The sequence below is a fragment of the Bison bison genome, unplaced genomic scaffold (genome assembly GCF_000754665.1).
Source record: "Bison bison bison isolate TAMUID 2011002044 unplaced genomic scaffold, Bison_UMD1.0 scf7180017864167, whole genome shotgun sequence".
Classification (NCBI taxonomy): domain Eukaryota; kingdom Metazoa; phylum Chordata; class Mammalia; order Artiodactyla; family Bovidae; genus Bison; species Bison bison.
In genome coordinates this window covers 2,936,726-2,953,141 of record NW_011494739.1, presented here as the reverse complement: position 1 = coordinate 2,953,141, position 16,416 = coordinate 2,936,726, and the positions used below count along the sequence as shown (strand labels likewise).

General features: G+C 44.1%; 1 protein-coding gene across 1 annotated transcript; it reads left to right on the top strand.

Moving 5' to 3' along the window:
• Nucleotides 1-113: 113 nt before the first annotated feature.
• AURKA (aurora kinase A) lies at nt 114-16,059 on the top strand. The gene is made up of 9 exons (XM_010841802.1): nt 114-221; nt 3,300-3,343; nt 4,319-4,598; nt 6,013-6,067; nt 7,067-7,258; nt 8,025-8,163; nt 12,854-13,002; nt 15,101-15,275; nt 15,416-16,059. The coding sequence occupies exons 2-9, from the start codon at nt 3,305-3,307 to the stop codon at nt 15,593-15,595; spliced, it is 1,209 nt and encodes a 402-aa protein (XP_010840104.1). The 5' UTR covers nt 114-221; nt 3,300-3,304; the 3' UTR covers nt 15,596-16,059.
• The last annotated feature ends 357 nt before the right edge of the window (nt 16,060-16,416 follow it).

Genomic DNA, 16,416 nt, shown 5'->3' with positions numbered 1-16,416 from the left:
GGCCTTACGCAGCAAGTGCGCCTGCGCGCCTTCTCCGCCTGCGCGTGACACAAGCTGTAGAGTTGGCTTAGAACCAATGAAAAGGCAGCGCCTCTCTAGCCCCGACCAATCAGCATTCGGAATAGAGGGTTTAACTCTTATTTAAAATGAAGACTTTGAATCTTAACGGCTGAGCTCTCGGGAGGACTTGGTTTCTTTGGGTCGGAGGTGGGAGTCCACAGGTGCGTAGACCTGGGGCATTTCTCTGAGGCTGGCTGGCAGGCAGGGCGGCGGGCGGGGCCACGGTGGCCTTTGTGGTTTGGTGGGAGGGAAGCGGTCTTGGGGATCGCTGGGTCAACGAGGGGAGGTCGGGGCGACAGAGCTTCATTCTCCCCAACCCCCTCCCCGCCCCCGTGCTTTCCCGCACCCTCCCTTCTGTGCTTGGATACCGATATGCCTTGTAACATGCCGCCTGGTGTTTATTGAACACCCGGAGTGAATGGGGTTGTGGGGGTGGGGGGGGTGCTTTCTGATGGGATTCTCATGTTAAGTGAGCACCTGGGTAGGAAAGAATGCAGAATGTTTTTTGCCGTCTTGGAATTTACGTTCTAGGGGTGGGGGGTGAGGAGACAGACGGTAAACTAGCAAGATAACTTCCGGTAGGGATGAGTACTAGGAAGTGGGCTAGTTTGAATAGACTAGCCAGGAAAGGCCCTTGTCCGGGCAGCATGGATGAGTGGGTGAATAAATAAACCTGGAAGCCAGTGTTTCTCAAACCGTAGACCCTGATTACCTTTATAGGGATTACTTGAGCGTTCTAGTTAAAAATATAAACCCACCTAAGGGATAAGAGGGGCTTCCCAGGTGGCGCTAGTAGTAAAGAACCCTCAGGAGATGGAAGCGACTCAGGTTCGATCCCTGGCCCTCCCTGGAGGAGGGCATGGCAACCCACTCCAGTATTCTTGCCTGGAGAATCCCATAGACAGAGAAGTCTGGTGAGCTACAATCCATAGGGTTGCACAGAGTTAGACTCGACCCATGCAGGCAAGGGATCAGAAGTGCTTGGGCGTTGGACTCAGGTGTTTGTATTTTTATCAAGCTCTGCAGGTGATTCTGATGTTTCATTGAGAACTGGTGTATGCCCGGTGTATACTGGTCATCTGGGGATGTCTTTGAAACGCAGGGTCTTAATTTGTTAGGTCTAGAGTTGGGCTCCGAAGTCTCCATTTCTAACAGTTGTCCTCCTGATGTACATGTGGCTACCATCCTTGACTTTCACGGTTTTCTTTTCATCCTTAACCTTCCTTGTTGTTTGAATTAAACGTGTTTCAGAGCATACTCATTTCCTCTCCACTCTCCTTCATATGTGCGGGTAATTTGCAGGTTTGATGAAGGAAGGAAAAGTCTCCACCCACAGTGCTATTAAATCTGCTTTTCTATGTAGAGTAGTAGGATCTCCAGTTTGAAGTGCAGGGATCTTATGCAGGTTGTCTGGACATGAGACTCTCGAACTTGGCTGGAGTCCAGAATCACCTGAGACACTGTCTTCTGTGGCTCTCTGCGGAATTCTGAATCAGAGACTTAGTCCATTCTGTTCCGTTATTCTTCCTGAGAAGGAAAAGTGTATTACCTGGAGCGAATGAACATTGATAGCTTCTATAAAACTAGTGTCTGTAGAGCTATGTGATCTCATGAGTCAGCTGCTTGTAACTGTCAGGGAGAGTGAAGAAGGCACCACAGCGTGGGTGAAATTATGGTTCACATGATAGGAGAATGTATTTCCTTTTCTTGCCTATTTCTGAATGGCTGTTTGATATAAGGACTCCAGATTCTTTAGTCTGGTCTCCTCTTGCAGGTGGAGTTATTTATTTGCTTATAAAGTAGATGTGAAAGTGGGGGTCTGAAGAGTGCTTTCTGACTGGATTCTAGAATTTAGGGAGCAAGAGAAATGGATAAAGGTTTCTCTGGCCCAAGGATCCGTATATCTGACTTGTTAGAGGGATCACTGGGCTCGGTGTTGCAAATGGACCATAATGGGGCAAAGGTGAAAGCAGAGTAACCACTGGGAGCTTTTTGCAAATAATTGAAGGGAGAGAAAATTGTGGTTTGACCAGGTGGGAGTAGGAAATGTTGTGAGCAGTGATTTTCAAAATAGAGCCTGTAGGATACGCTGATGGCTTAGATACAGGGTTTGAGGGAGAACCATGTAAAAGATTATAGGACTTTAGACTTGAGCAACTGGCAGGATGGAGAGAGCAGGTTAAGGGGAATGGGGATTGGGAGGAAGCAGGACGTCATTTGGGGACAGGTTAAGATTGAGATGCCACTCAGATTACCAGGTGGTAGGAGTTCAGAGGAGAGCTTTGGGCTCGAGATGGAAATTTGGGGGTCCTCAGCCTATGGGTGGTATTGAAAGCCGGGGGAAAAAGAGATTTCATTTGGTGTGTTGGGTTGAGATGCCTGGCAGGCTTTCCTGGGGCATGCTTAGCAGGTGATAGAGAGCCTGGCAGGAGAGGAGAGGGCAGAAGGCACCAATTTGCATTCTCCTAATAGAGATGTTTAGAGCCCTGGGGCCCTAGGAAGGTGTAGACAGAGAGTGGGGAATCCCTTCCACGGTTACCCTAGACACTGAGATTGGTGGCACAGGTGAGGATCATCAGCAAAGGTGTTTGCTTTGGGACAGCTAGTAGACAGGTCTGTGCAGGAATAGAGTGCAGGACCCCCTGGAATGCTGGGAATGCTTCTGAGGGGAAGGCTGAGAATTGACCTTTGGATCTGGCAACAGTGGGGTCAGCCTGGAGCCAGGTGGGGATGAAAACCCTGTGGGAGGGAGCCTGCAGCCTGGTGAGGGAAGTGATTGAGACAACTGTTGCCCAGTTCTGCTGCTGAAAGGGGAAGCCAGAGATGTGGTCATAGTTTGAGTCAATTTAAGGGTAAAGAGGACTTTTTTTTTTTTAAGGCAGCACTTAAGGAAGCCGGCCTGTTGACTGATGGAAGGGATTCATTAGAGAGATGATGGGAGAAAGGGACAACGCAGTTCAGGAGTGGGGTTGGAGTACCAGGGAGGGGAGAGGATGGGATGCAGTGAGTGAGGGGAGAGAAAGGCCCCACACCTGAACCTGATGTAAGCCCCATACTTATGCTCTATCACAAGAGAAAATGCTGCTCCCTTATCGGCCTTCATTGGACAACAAATCATGTAAAATTCTGGGTGATGCTGAGGCTTTTTTTTTTCATCAGGATTTTTAACCCTGATCCAGTGTGACACTTTGAAGCAGATGGATTTTTACAAATTAAAGGTGGTTCTTTTTTCTTTTCAGGCATCATGGACAGATGTAAAGAAAACTGCATCTCAGGGCCTAAGGTAAATTGAATAATCAGGAATCTCAGATCCCTTTTGTAAAACCCAAAGGGAAGCTGGGTTCAAGTCTAGAGTTGTTTTCACCTTTCCTTTGAGATGTGACTGTGGTTCCTCCACCATGTCCCTGGGTGGGAACTCGTTGCTTTTCTCAGCATTCATCAAGGCTCTGTTGCTTCTCTCAGTGTAACTTTTATTTTGCTCTAAGTTTTTGAAGAGCCTATGTTTGTTTCCTCTTTTGCCTCAGATCCGTTTTGTGAGTACTTGGAAACTGAAACACTAGTAAATCAATAGTAATTAGCTTTGGGGACATTAAAACTGTGCTCATCACTATTAAAAAAATTATATAATTAGCTTTTTGTGGAACATGTGGCAAATACAAAACCACGCAAAGATAATCACTATTGAATATTTGATATGTTTAGAGAAAAGACTGAAAAAATACAAGTATTGTTGAAGAAATTTCAGTGGAATTGGGATTTTAGTATAAAGTTTCTGAATTGTAGCTTCTTGCTAAAGAATAATTCCCAAGTCACTGAGAATTCTTAGAAAGTGTTTAATGACTCACTTTTTAGATAAAAGTTTAGTTAATGAACATTTTTTTAATGGGGACATGACTTTTAGGGGTAGGGTGTTGGGGAGCGGGTAGGAGGTGTCATTCAGGTATTTCAGCCCTATACTAAGTGTATCCTCTGCAAGTGCTGATTCCAGTCGGTTTCCCTGTCCATCTGTTATCATTGCTGCTGCTGCTGCTAAGTTGCTTCAGTCGTGTCCGACACTGTGTGACCCCATAGATGGCAGCCCACCAGGCTCCTCTGTCCCTGGGGTTCTCCAGGCAAGAATACTGGAGTGGGTTGCCATTTCCTTCTCCAGTGACAGTCATTATATTGCTGTATTAGAAGACAGACCTTTGGAATACTCTCAAGATACTCAGCTTTCCTTCATGAAGACCATCACATTCCTTTTTCCTCCCCCATCTAGACTGCAGTTCCACTTAGTGATGGCCCAAAACGTGTTCCAGTAGCTCAGCAGTTTCCCTCTCAGAATCCGGTGTCTGTAAACAGCGGCCAGGCTCAGCGTGTCCTGTGTCCCACAAATTCCTCGCAGCGTGTTCCTTCACAAGCACAGAAGCTAGTCTCCATCCAGAAACCAGTACAGACCCTGAAGCAGAAGCCACCACAGGCAGCCAGTGCCCCTCGTCCTGTCACCAGGCCGCCAAGTAACACCCAGAAGAGCAAACAACCCCAGCCACCAGCGCCTGGTAAGCAGTCTTCTTAGGCTCACTGGAGAGCCATTCTTTTATTTGCTAAAAAAAAACTACCACATATACAGATGTGTGTTTACTATTTGGAACCCTAGCTTTTACGTCATTTCTACTGAGGATGGGGACAGCATCTGATGTCGGGGTGGAGTAACAAGTCTACTGTGGGCCAGGCCTGACCCCCACCCTTCTAAAGAGGTGGGCAGCCAGGGAAGACACAACAGCAGCCCCGTGTTCTTTGGATTGCTTACTGGGGCAGAGGGGATTCTTTTAGCAAGTACACTTAGAACTGAAAAATTCCAAGGTTCTGGAGTGTGGAGAGAAGTGCTGGGGGTTGGGGGAGTGAGTGGACTGAGGCAGGCGGGGCGAGGTCGGGGCGGGCACTGTCAGCCTCAGCAGGGCTTTGTCCCCTATGTACTGGGAAGCTGCTGATAGGTTTTTGAGCAGAGGAGGGGCTGCCTTGCCTCTTAGAGAAAGCTTATCTGGATATGTGGGATGAATTGAAGAATAGCAATGCTGGACCCAGGGGTAGCAGGTAGGAGGGAGGCCACTGGGGTTTGGCTCCAGTATTGCAGGGGCCTGAGCTGGGTCGGTGTTAATAGTTACTATTTACCAGTTGTTGAGTGCTCCATAGCAGGCTTCCTTCATCCACATTGTGTCATTATGTCCTCGTAAGCACTCTACAGAGGCAACCATAGTTTCTACCTCGATTTTGTGGAGGAGGAAGCTAAGACTTCGAAGCATTAACTTACTCAGACACAACCAGGGCAGAGTGACTGAGACAGATCTGAGAGCTCACTTAGGATGCCAACTTGACGGAATTGGGCGGTAAGCCAGACATGGGGATGGTGGTTATACCGCTGGCATTAAACCACTAAACCGAGATCATGTCGAGGGAAAGACGACAGTTTAGACCTGAATTCAAATATCTCACCAGAGCAAACTGCTGCTGTTGGAGGTTGACATGCTGGAAATACGCAAGTAGGAATGTCCAGCGTAATTTCCCCTCGGCTGCTAACACAGTGGAAGGAGGGTGCTGGCGGGCTCATGTTTTGTTGCACATTGTCTGATGCTGACCCACCTCCTGGGGAAGAGGTGATGAGTTGTTATGGATGGGAAGACTGGTAACTCTGTTTAGAAGCTCTTCATTTAGAAACCGAGGCTCCAGGGAGAATCTACACAGCCTTGAATTTTTAGATTATCTGAGGGCCTATGATGTATCTGCTTATCTTTACTCTCAAAGCTTTATACAGACTTCAAATGGCAGGAGTCAGGTTACAGTGTAGTTATCTTTTTCCTTTTTAAAATAAAACCAAAAATAGTCGAGATCTGTAATTCTGGGCATACCACTGATATTTTGGTGACCACTCTTCGATTCATCTCTAATCAAAGACTGTTAACTTATTCTATTTAGGAAATAATCCTGAGAAGGAAGTGGCATCAAAACAAAAAAATGAAGAATCAAAAAAGTAAGTTTTATCTTATGTACAAAGTTCTGTACCATCATTCTACTAGAACATACTCAGTCATTTAATTGCAAATTTAGTTATAGGAACCGGCCTGTTAAAAATAGACCTTTGTACTTTCACTTGGAAATTTGAAACATCTATATTTTCTAGATCTTCAAAGAGAGAAGGGATTTTAATGATGTTTATGAGAGACTCGAGTTTTTCTTACTGCTTTTCACATTTAGAAAAGACATATTTGACTTAGAATCTGTTACAGAAATCAAGTGAAACTTCCTCTCTACCCTCAGAAGTAACTACTGCCTACAGTTTATGTATGCTTCTCTACTACTTCTAATAAAGAGGTGGAAGTTAAACAACAAAATGTGGTCCTCTTGCAGCCCTATGGACAAATACTTGACTGTAGAGTATTTTGAAAGCATTGATACAATTACTGTATTGGTCTTGGCTGTATTTTCCCTTGCTCTCAGTCTCTGAACCGTCTAGACTCTAGCATGTAATAGAAGGTGACAGGAATAAACCCACAGCCTTTTTTGCTCTAGCTGCCTACCAGAAACTTTCTGAGAGTCTCATCCAGTGGTTCCCAGCCCACTGTCCTGTAGGCTCCATCCTGTTTGCTTTCCCAGAGTGGTTCTCCACCCCAGAGAGTGGTGGCGTCTCCACGGCTAGAGGAGTCCATTTGAAAGAGGCTCCCAGTTGTTTCTGGAGCCTTCTTCCTTCTCCAGTTCCTTCTCTAATCCTCCTATGGTCTTAGCATCATTGCTAATAGGTCTGTGCTCAGAGCATAGTACTGTCTCAGGACACTTCCCAGCAAGTGCGTCAGCTCCAGAAGTCCAGACTCATTCAGAGGAGGCTGTGGTTTGGTTCTTGCCGAGGATACGTGCTGAATACAACTTTGAGTATAGAATTATTTATAGGACTGGGATGTCTGCTACTCATTAATATATCTCATTAGAAAGGATGTGTTTTCTTTACATTTTAAAATGTTCAATTCTTCCCCAGAAGGCAATGGGCTTTGGAAGATTTTGAAATTGGTCGCCCGCTGGGTAAAGGAAAGTTTGGTAATGTTTATTTGGCAAGAGAAAAACAAAGCAAGTTTATTCTGGCTCTTAAAGTATTATTCAAAGCTCAGCTGGAGAAGGCAGGCGTTGAGCATCAGCTGAGAAGAGAAGTAGAAATACAGTCACATCTCAGGTAAGTCTTCAGATGATGTCCGGGAGAGTGGCATACAGAACTTAGACTTCAATGTTTATGAACTTCTTTGTAGAAGGCTGGCTTCATAGTACTGCAAAGAATGACTAAATTCATCACTTTTTCAAAGATTTATCTAGACTTAACTGCTGTGGTTTGGAAAAATTGCTTGAAGGTTTGTTTTGTTAATGGAGTAATTTACTGGATGAGTTTTGTTTTGTTTTGGTGGATGACTAAAGGAATGATACCTCTTATTTTGAGTTCAGGTTGCACACTGGTAGCCTACAGGTTGACTTTGGCCAGTGGATCTTTTTGTTTTCATTGAATTAAAAAAACTCAGCTAGCCTGTGCTCAGCTGTCCAAAGTCCTCCACAGCACATCTGCTGCCGTTATTGAACATGGTCTGCGTTGTCTGTCTCATGGTATTTGAGTTTCAAACTACTGTGGGAATGGCACATCTTTTTTTTTTTTTTTAAATTTTCGGAGACTTAATATTTAGCTGAATTCTTTCCCCCTAAGAATACAGATGGTTCCCGAAGGAAGGAAATAGTCTTAACTAAACCTGAGGTCCAGGTTTAATACCTTGAAATGCATGTAAATTGATAGCAGTGTACGTCTTTTTCTTACAGTGGGTTCATAGCTTCACATTTTCAAGGGGAGTAGAAGGTGGGATCTGCGACCAACAGCAGTTCTCACCACTGGTGTCACATGAGGGGTCTGATACTCAGTACAGATGACCCCCCATACCAGTGTCCATCTTTCATTGCAGGCATCCAAACATCCTCAGACTGTATGGTTATTTCCACGACGCTACCAGAGTCTACTTAATTTTGGAATATGCACCCCTCGGAGCTGTCTATAGAGAACTTCAGAAACTGTCAAAGTTTGATGAGCAGAGAACTGCCACAGTGAGTTTTCATTTACTGTCCGGACTAATTCTGTTTACTCTATGCCTGTCCTACATAGCGCCGTACCTTTCATTATGTAATAGAGGGGGCTTTGTTTCATGGAAAGCTAGCTTAATACAGGGGTCCCTAACCTCTGGGATCTAATGCCTGATGATCTGGGGTCAGGCTGATGTAATAATAGAAATAAAGCACACAATAAATGTAATGCACTTGAGTCATCCCGAAACCATCTGCCCTACCCCAGGTCTGTGGAAAAGTTCTCTTCCACAAAATTGGTCCCTGGTGCCAAAAAGGTTGGGGACCACTGGCTTAATAGGATCAAGTATGTGAAATGGGAAAATCAGAGTAGCTTAGGTGTACCTTATATACAGATAAAACCAAATACCAAATGAAATCTTGTGGTTGGTTTCCACAGCTGTTTCTGTGGAAATATATATAAATAGTTACCCTGTTTAAAAAAGAGAAGAATGTATTTTTGATTAGTTTTAGATTTACAGAACAATTGAAGATAGTGCAGACTTACTTTTTCCATGCACATCTGACTTCTATTACTACTTTATATCTGTGTGGTACAACTGTTATAACTAATGGACCACTAGTACATAACTATTGACTGAAATCCACACTTAGATTCAGATTTCCTTTGTTTCTCATGAATAGATTCAGTTCAGTTCAATCTTTCAGTCGTGTTTGACTCTTCGTGACCCCATGAACTGCAGCACGCCAGGCCTCCCTGTCCATCACCAACTCCTGGAGTCCACCCAAACCCATGTCGATGATGCCATGCAACTATCTCATCCTCTGTCGTCCCCTTCTGCTCCTGCCCTCAATCTTTCCCAGCATCAGGGTCTTTTCAAATGAGTCAGCTCTTTGCATCAGGTGGCCAAAGTATTGAAGTTTCAGCTTCAGCATCAGTCCTTCCAATGAAGACCCAGGACTGATCTCCTTTAGGATGGACTGGTTGGATCTCCTTGCAGCCCAAGGGACTCTGAAGAGTCTTCTCCAACACCACAGTTCAAAACCATCAATTCTTCGGCTCTCAGCTTTCTTTATAGTCCAACTCTCACATCCATACATGACCACTGGAAAAACCATAGCCTTGATTAGACGGACCTTTGTTGGCAAAGTAATGTCTCTGCTTTTGAATATGCTATCTAGGTTGGTCATAACTTTAGATTAGGGTCATGGGTTTTGGGAGGGAGGTCAGAGGTGAAATGCATTCTCTAAGGATACAAGCTACTGACCTGACTCATCCCCAGGAGTTGGTCTTGACCACCCGGCTGGGGTAGTGTTTGTCAGGCTTCTCCTCTGTAGAGTTACTCTCTCTCCCTTTTCAGAGGAACAGCTCTTCTCCTACAGGGCAGGGTATCGACATAAATTATTTGGAATTCTGTACCACACAGCTGTCTTTTCTCCCTTATTGATTTACTTAAATATTTCTGAGTATGGACTCAGATGCTTGATACTTTGAGGTGCTGTTAATCTAATAGCACTTTGCTCTCATTGCTTGTTCCAGATTTGGCCACCGGCTGCTCTTCTACACAGTGCCTGTGTCCTTTTGACTTGTCCCCATCATTGTGGGGAGTGTGGGCCTGTGTTTTTTTTAAAAGCACTTTCTGTTTGTCGGTGCTATAAGGTGCTCCAGCTTCGTCTTATACATTTTCTAAGCCTTAGAATTCATTATTTCTCTCAGGAGCTTTGCTTCCTTTTATTGGAAAATGTTATTAGAAGCCTTGATCTGGGTGCTGCATGTGCTCATTGCTACTGTTACTACTTCTGGGCTTTCAGCTGAAAGAGAGCATTGAGATGTGTGTATTGTAATCTCAGTATTTGCATGTATCTAAAAGCATTTATAATTATCCACCTGTATCTATAGTAAACATGAGTCCCTTATCACATGGATCATTTTACCCTCCTCCCTTGCTTATTGTAACCTCCACTCCAACGCTGAGAAACTTGGATTCCAGCTTCGGCTATCCTTTTATCCAATTCCAGTGTTCATGTGTAGTGGTGTCAGAATTGTTAACCAGTTACCCTCGTGGGGAACAACCGTATGCATTTGAGGTTCATCTGTATCCTCTCAGGGTTTGATGGTTCATTTCTCTTTATTGCTGAATAATACTCCATCATATGGCTCTACCTTGGTTTATTGCTTCATTTGTTGAAGGGTATCTTGGTTGCTTGTAGTCTTTGATTACGAGTAAAGCTGCTATAAACAGTTGCATGTGGCTTTTTGTGGGACACAAGTTTTCTTATCTGCTGGGTAGATACCTAGGGGTGTGCTTGCTGGCTTGTATGGTAAGTCTACATTTAGCTTTGTGGAAACTGTCAGCAGTCTTCTGCAGTGGATATGCCTACCATCTGTGCATTCCCACCCACGCATGAGCGTGCCTGTGGCTCCCCACCCGCAAGTGGTGCTGTCGTGCTTTTTCAATTTCAGTCTTCCCAGTAGGTGTACAGTGGTGTCTCATTGCTTTAATTTGCAGTTCTCTAATGACATGCAAGGTTGAGCATCTTTTCAGGTGTTTATTTTCCATCTCTGTAGCATCTTTGAGGTCTGTTCAGACCTTTGAAAGTGAAAGTTGCTCAGTCATGTCCAACTCTTTGCGACTCCATGGACTATACAGTATAGTAGACTGTACTGTAGTACAGTACAGTACAGTATAGTATAGTATACAGTATACTACAGTATAGTAGACTATACAGTATAGTACAGCACTGTATAGTATATATAGTATATATATACTATATATATATACAGTGTAGTACTGTACAGTATATATAGTACTGTATAGTATACAGTATACTACAGTATAGTAGACTGTACAGTATAGTACAGTACTGTATAGTATATATAGTATATATATACTATATATATATACAGTGTAGTACTGTACAGTATATATAGTACTGTATAGTATACAGTATACTACAGTATAGTAGACTGTACAGTCCGTGGAATTCTCCAGGCCAGAATACTGGAGTGGGTAGCCTTCCCTTCTCCAGGGGATCTTCCCAACCCAGGGATCGAACCCAGGTTCAGACCTTTGGCCCATTAAGAATTTTTTTGTTGTTGCCTTACTGAGTTTTAAGAATCCACGTGTATTTGTGATATGAGTTCTTTATCATGTGTTTTACAAACATTTTCTCCCCTTCTGTGGCTTGTGCTTTCCTTCTCTTAACTGTGTCTTTCATGGGCAGACATTTTTAATCTTAAAATCCAACATATCAGGTTTTTGTTTTGCCTTTTTTTTTTTTTCATGGATTGTACTCTTCTTTATTAATGTGAAAATTGTTTGAAGAAGTCTTAATTTGGACTGTTTTTTGTTGAATTAGCAGATGAAGGGCCTATAGAATGGTGGTTACTTTGTTCTGTTTCTTGGTGGAGGTCTCTGGGTAGTATGTTCACTTATCTTTTTGGCCTTGATCTAAATGGCATTAAATTGGAGTGGTTTTACTTTTATCTTCTACTGAAATCACAGCACTGTTGGTGAATGACCGCTTTGGTTCTGTCTGTGCAATGAGGACATACTATTTCAACTTAAATATTTGCCCTTTGGATAAGTAAAAATCTATTTTATTTGCTTTTTAAATATTAACTAGGCAAGCTAGTTTCTTCTTTAATTGGCAAGTAATGTTTGTACTCAGTTTTCTTCAATCCAGTGGAGTTTACTTTGGTATAAACAGATAGCTGCTTGAAAGGAAGTAAAAGATTGGTTCTTTCTAGATTACCTAGTAGTTTACACACACACACACACACACACACCTGTTTTTCTTTCCTGATTAATTAAAACTAGTTCTGGAGAAGTGTTAGGGACCTTTACACATAATCCATAATCTTAATGAGGGCGTGTGGAGGGGGTGGATGCAGAGAGCGCTGGTTCCTGCCGGGTATGAGCAGGGGCAGCCCATTGTCGTCTGGAATCGTACTGTATCCTCTTAGGACATCACCCACTTTGGTGCAGGAGACGAGCTTTCTTTGCCTTTGCTTTCAGTTTATTTATGGTTTATTTAAGTTTATGGTCTAAATTTTGGTGGAAAGCAATGAAAAATGTCCTTTCTGATGATAACATCTGGTTTGTACCCCTTCATTTGGTAAACCTTTTTGGTATAACATGTTCAGTCCTGTTTAGAATTACTTTTTGAGAAACCAACACTTCTCAAACGTCAGTCAGAACTAAATATATTCTTTCAACATATTAGAAAACAATTCTCATTTACATGTTAAAGCAAATCCTGGGCTTGTTTAAGTTTATAGCTTCAAACAAACCCTTTTGTTGTAATTTTGCCTTAGTTTTAACAATGGGAATGGACTATAAAGTTTTTCTTTAAGAATGTTAAAAATTGCTTCCAGTCTGACCCCCTCATTTGTACCAGTTTTTCAGTATTGTCATAATTGATGGCTTCCGGGCCATAAATCGCCAGGTGCGGATGTGGTGGCGCCTTGTGTTCTCCTGTCTTCCGGTGTCTTACCTGCTGTGTCAGCAGACCTAGCACAGAGTCACCTGTGCTTCATGCTGAACCCTCAATTGGTTTGTTTTCTTGTAGAGTCATCCACTGTCTCTAGTTTTTGCTTTCAAATCTACAAAACATGTTAAAATCTATGTTGAGTTTCCTTTCAGAAGAGATGTCTAAAATTAACCTGTTATATAAATCTAAAACAGATTTCCAATACTTTCTGTTTTAATAGTATATCACAGAATTGGCAAATGCCTTGTCCTACTGTCATTCAAAGAGAGTTATTCACAGAGACATTAAGCCAGAGAACCTGCTCCTTGGATCAGCTGGAGAGCTTAAGATCGCCGATTTTGGGTGGTCAGTACATGCCCCATCCTCCAGGTATGTAACTTCAGAGATGGAACTTGTTTGTTTGGTTTAGCAAAAGCCTAGGGGCTAATGAGCTGAATAGTTAAATATTTACTATAAGTAAATGTAAGCATAGATGTTGTGGGCGGTTGGGTCAGGTAACGGATATACATGCTTTGGAGTAATTTAGGCCTGGCAGGAAACTAGTGTTTTCAAGAACATTTTTACTGTGCAGCCATTTGTGGATGTTTATCCTGGGGTTACGGACAAGGCAATGGCACCCCAGTCCAGTACTCTTGCCTAGAAAATCCCATGGACGGAGGAGCCTGGTAGGCTGCAGTCCATGAGGTCGCTAAGAGGCGGACCCAACTGAGCGACTTCACTTTGACTTCTTCACTTTCATGCATTGGGGAAGGAAATGGCAACCCACTCCAGTGTTCTTGCCTGGAGAATCCCAGGGACGGGGGAGCCTGGTGGGCTGCCATCTATGGGGTCGCACAGAGTCAGACACGACTGAAGCGACTTAGCAGTAGCAGCATCCTGGGGTTAAAGATGCATACTATCCTTAGAGTGAAGGGGACAAATAGGTAAAAGATATGACAAGTGTATCACAGAATGAAATGCAGTGTGTAGAGGGGGAATAACACCTGACTGACTGTGGGAGGGAAACTCCACTGCCTCCAGGCCAGGAGACACGAGTTCTACGAGGTCTGAGGGCAGCACCTGCAGAGCTCTAGAACTGAGAGCTTAAAGGAACCAAACTAGTTTGGATGGAGCTTTCAGGGTGGTGGTTAAAGATTCTTTGGTCTGCTCCTGTCAACAGAGCAGTCTTTTCCTATCTCCTCTTAAAGCAGAGAGATCAACCTAATGAAACAATTTAAGTGAACTCTGTAAACAGAGCTAAAACATTTTCTCCTGTTTTTAAGTTGGGTTTCAATGAGCTTTTGAAACCATGTGTGAAGTAGGGCAATTAAAAGCATACATCTACTGCTAAGAGTTTGTCAGCTTTGGGGTAGGTCTTAAAAAAATTGTAACCAGATTACTTTAAAGCCAGTTAAAAAACTGTATAGTCCAACATGGATGCTGTTGAGTGTGAGATTTGTTTTTAATACAGATCACTCCTAATTGTTTCCAGCAAGGCACTGAATCTGCTAGTGCAGTCTCTCTTTGTTTTTGGGGAAAAAAATCTGGTTGTCACAAGTGGGAGCTGTTGGCCTCTAGTGAGGCAAACAGCAATGGCTGTAGCACCACAGGGCTAAGCTGGACCTTGGCCCGCCCGGTGGTGTCATCACGACAGGAAAGATAAAGAGGATATCATATAAAATTTTGGTCACTTGGCCTGGCTTCACATAGCTGGTTAACTGTAAGAGCTCTCAGGTTACTGTGCTATCTTTTGAGGCTCTTGATCTGGGCCTTCTCCCAAATCCAGTGGTGGTGAGAGGCTAGGAGTCTACAGTGGCAGTTCCTTTAGGTGAGTGAACATTTGTGTGCTCGCTGGGCACCAGTGGCACCAAAGAATAACTGGTACAAGGCAGCAAAATCTGCCTAGCCTTTGCTCCTGTTTTGATGTCTGTTTCCAACCTCTGTTATAAAAACAGACACGCTGAATTGATCACCTGCCTATCCAGTGCCTATACTCCCAACAGTTGTTAACATTTTACCATATTGAATGTGTCTACATTTTGGTGAACCTTCAAAAACAAGTGACAGACAGCATGCTTCATCCTTTGAGTGCTTCGGTAGTAGGCACGTCCTGAAAATAAGGACATTGTCCTGTATAATCACAACCATCATCACACCTAAGAAACCTAGTCTTGTTAATATCTACTATTTAGTCCATGTTCAAATTTCCCTAGTTGTTCACACAGTTTTATAGTGGTGATACTTTAAATCTTATATATCATTTAAGGAAGTTCTGGAATTAGACATATTTGGGGTGCCACATGATTGCTAGCTGTGAGGTCTGGTACAGCGCCCCATCTAAAAATGGATTTATAATAGCACCTGCTTTGTAGCACAGGACCTAGCCTAGGAAAAGCGCTCAGTGTTAGTGGAATGGTTGGTGACTTTGAGCAGCTGTCATGATAATAGAAACAGTAGCATGTCAACCTGAGCCTGCCTGTGTTTTCAGGAGGACCACCCTCTGCGGCACGCTGGACTACCTGCCCCCTGAGATGATTGAGGGCCGGATGCACGACGAGAAAGTGGACCTCTGGAGCCTTGGGGTGCTTTGCTATGAGTTCCTCGTCGGGAAGCCTCCTTTTGAGGCAGACACATACCAGGAGACCTACAGAAGAATATCACGGGTAAGGCCTCACTACAGAGGCACCCATCGTTGTTAGAATTCCTTCCTTATCGGCCTTGACAGGAGGCTATGATCTGAGTATTTCTCGTGTTCTCTCTGAGCCACGTTGTGACTCTTGTCACTTATTGTGTACTCATCCAGGTGGAATTCACATTCCCTGACTGTGTGCCCGAGGGAGCCAGGGACCTCATTTCAAGACTGTTGAAGCACAACCCCAGCCAGAGGCCCACCCTCAAAGAAGTACTTGAACACCCCTGGATCATAGCCAACTCAAAACCATCAAGTTGTCAGAAAAAAGAATCAACTAGCAAACAGTCTTAATCTTCGGGGGCAGAGATCCTTAGGCCAGGGCTGCCTTGTCCTGGAGCAGACTGCTGGCATGTCTCCCTGTGGCCTGCCCGCCATCGAGACTCCACAGGACATGCTGCTGACAAGCAGGCAGTGCTCGGAGTCCCACTTTCGCAGACACCACACTCTGCAGCAGTGGGAGCAGCCATGAGAATCGTGCTAATAACTTCACTGGTTATAGAATCAATCCGCAGGCAAGGTTTGAGGGCAGCCACCCCGCAGCCTATTTGGAGTAAGGGGTCCTCATGGAAGATGGACTCAGAGCCTGGCTGTGGGGAAGGGGGTCATGCCTAGTCCTGCCTCGACCCTTGAAACACTGTGCAATAACCTTCCCAGTCCTGTGTGTGTGTAACTTATCGGGTGGCCCAGTCTGGTAACGCTGTCAGAATGAACATGTGATTCTTCCTTTTAAATGTTAAAATAAAGACTTTTGTATAGACTTGTATCTTTACCTCCACAGCATCCCTTCAGGACTGTTCGGTGTCTGTCCAGCACCCCCTGCTTGGCCTGCTTGTGGGTCCTCAGTCACTCACCTGGTGAGACTGAGGCAGGAGCATGGGCTTGCCTGAGTCTTGGGGCACAAGGGTGTCTCAGCCCTTTCTAAATGGTAAAGCCTTGTTTTCTCTCATGGTGTTGATGTTTTTATAAAGTTCTCACATGTGTCACCGTGCCATTACAGTGCATCCCCCCGGAGTTCACATTTGACAGACACTTTGAGAAACTGGGCTAATCCTGTCACTAGGTGGTGGGGAGGGGGAGGTCGGCAGGCCCATGGACATATGGGCCTTCCTTCA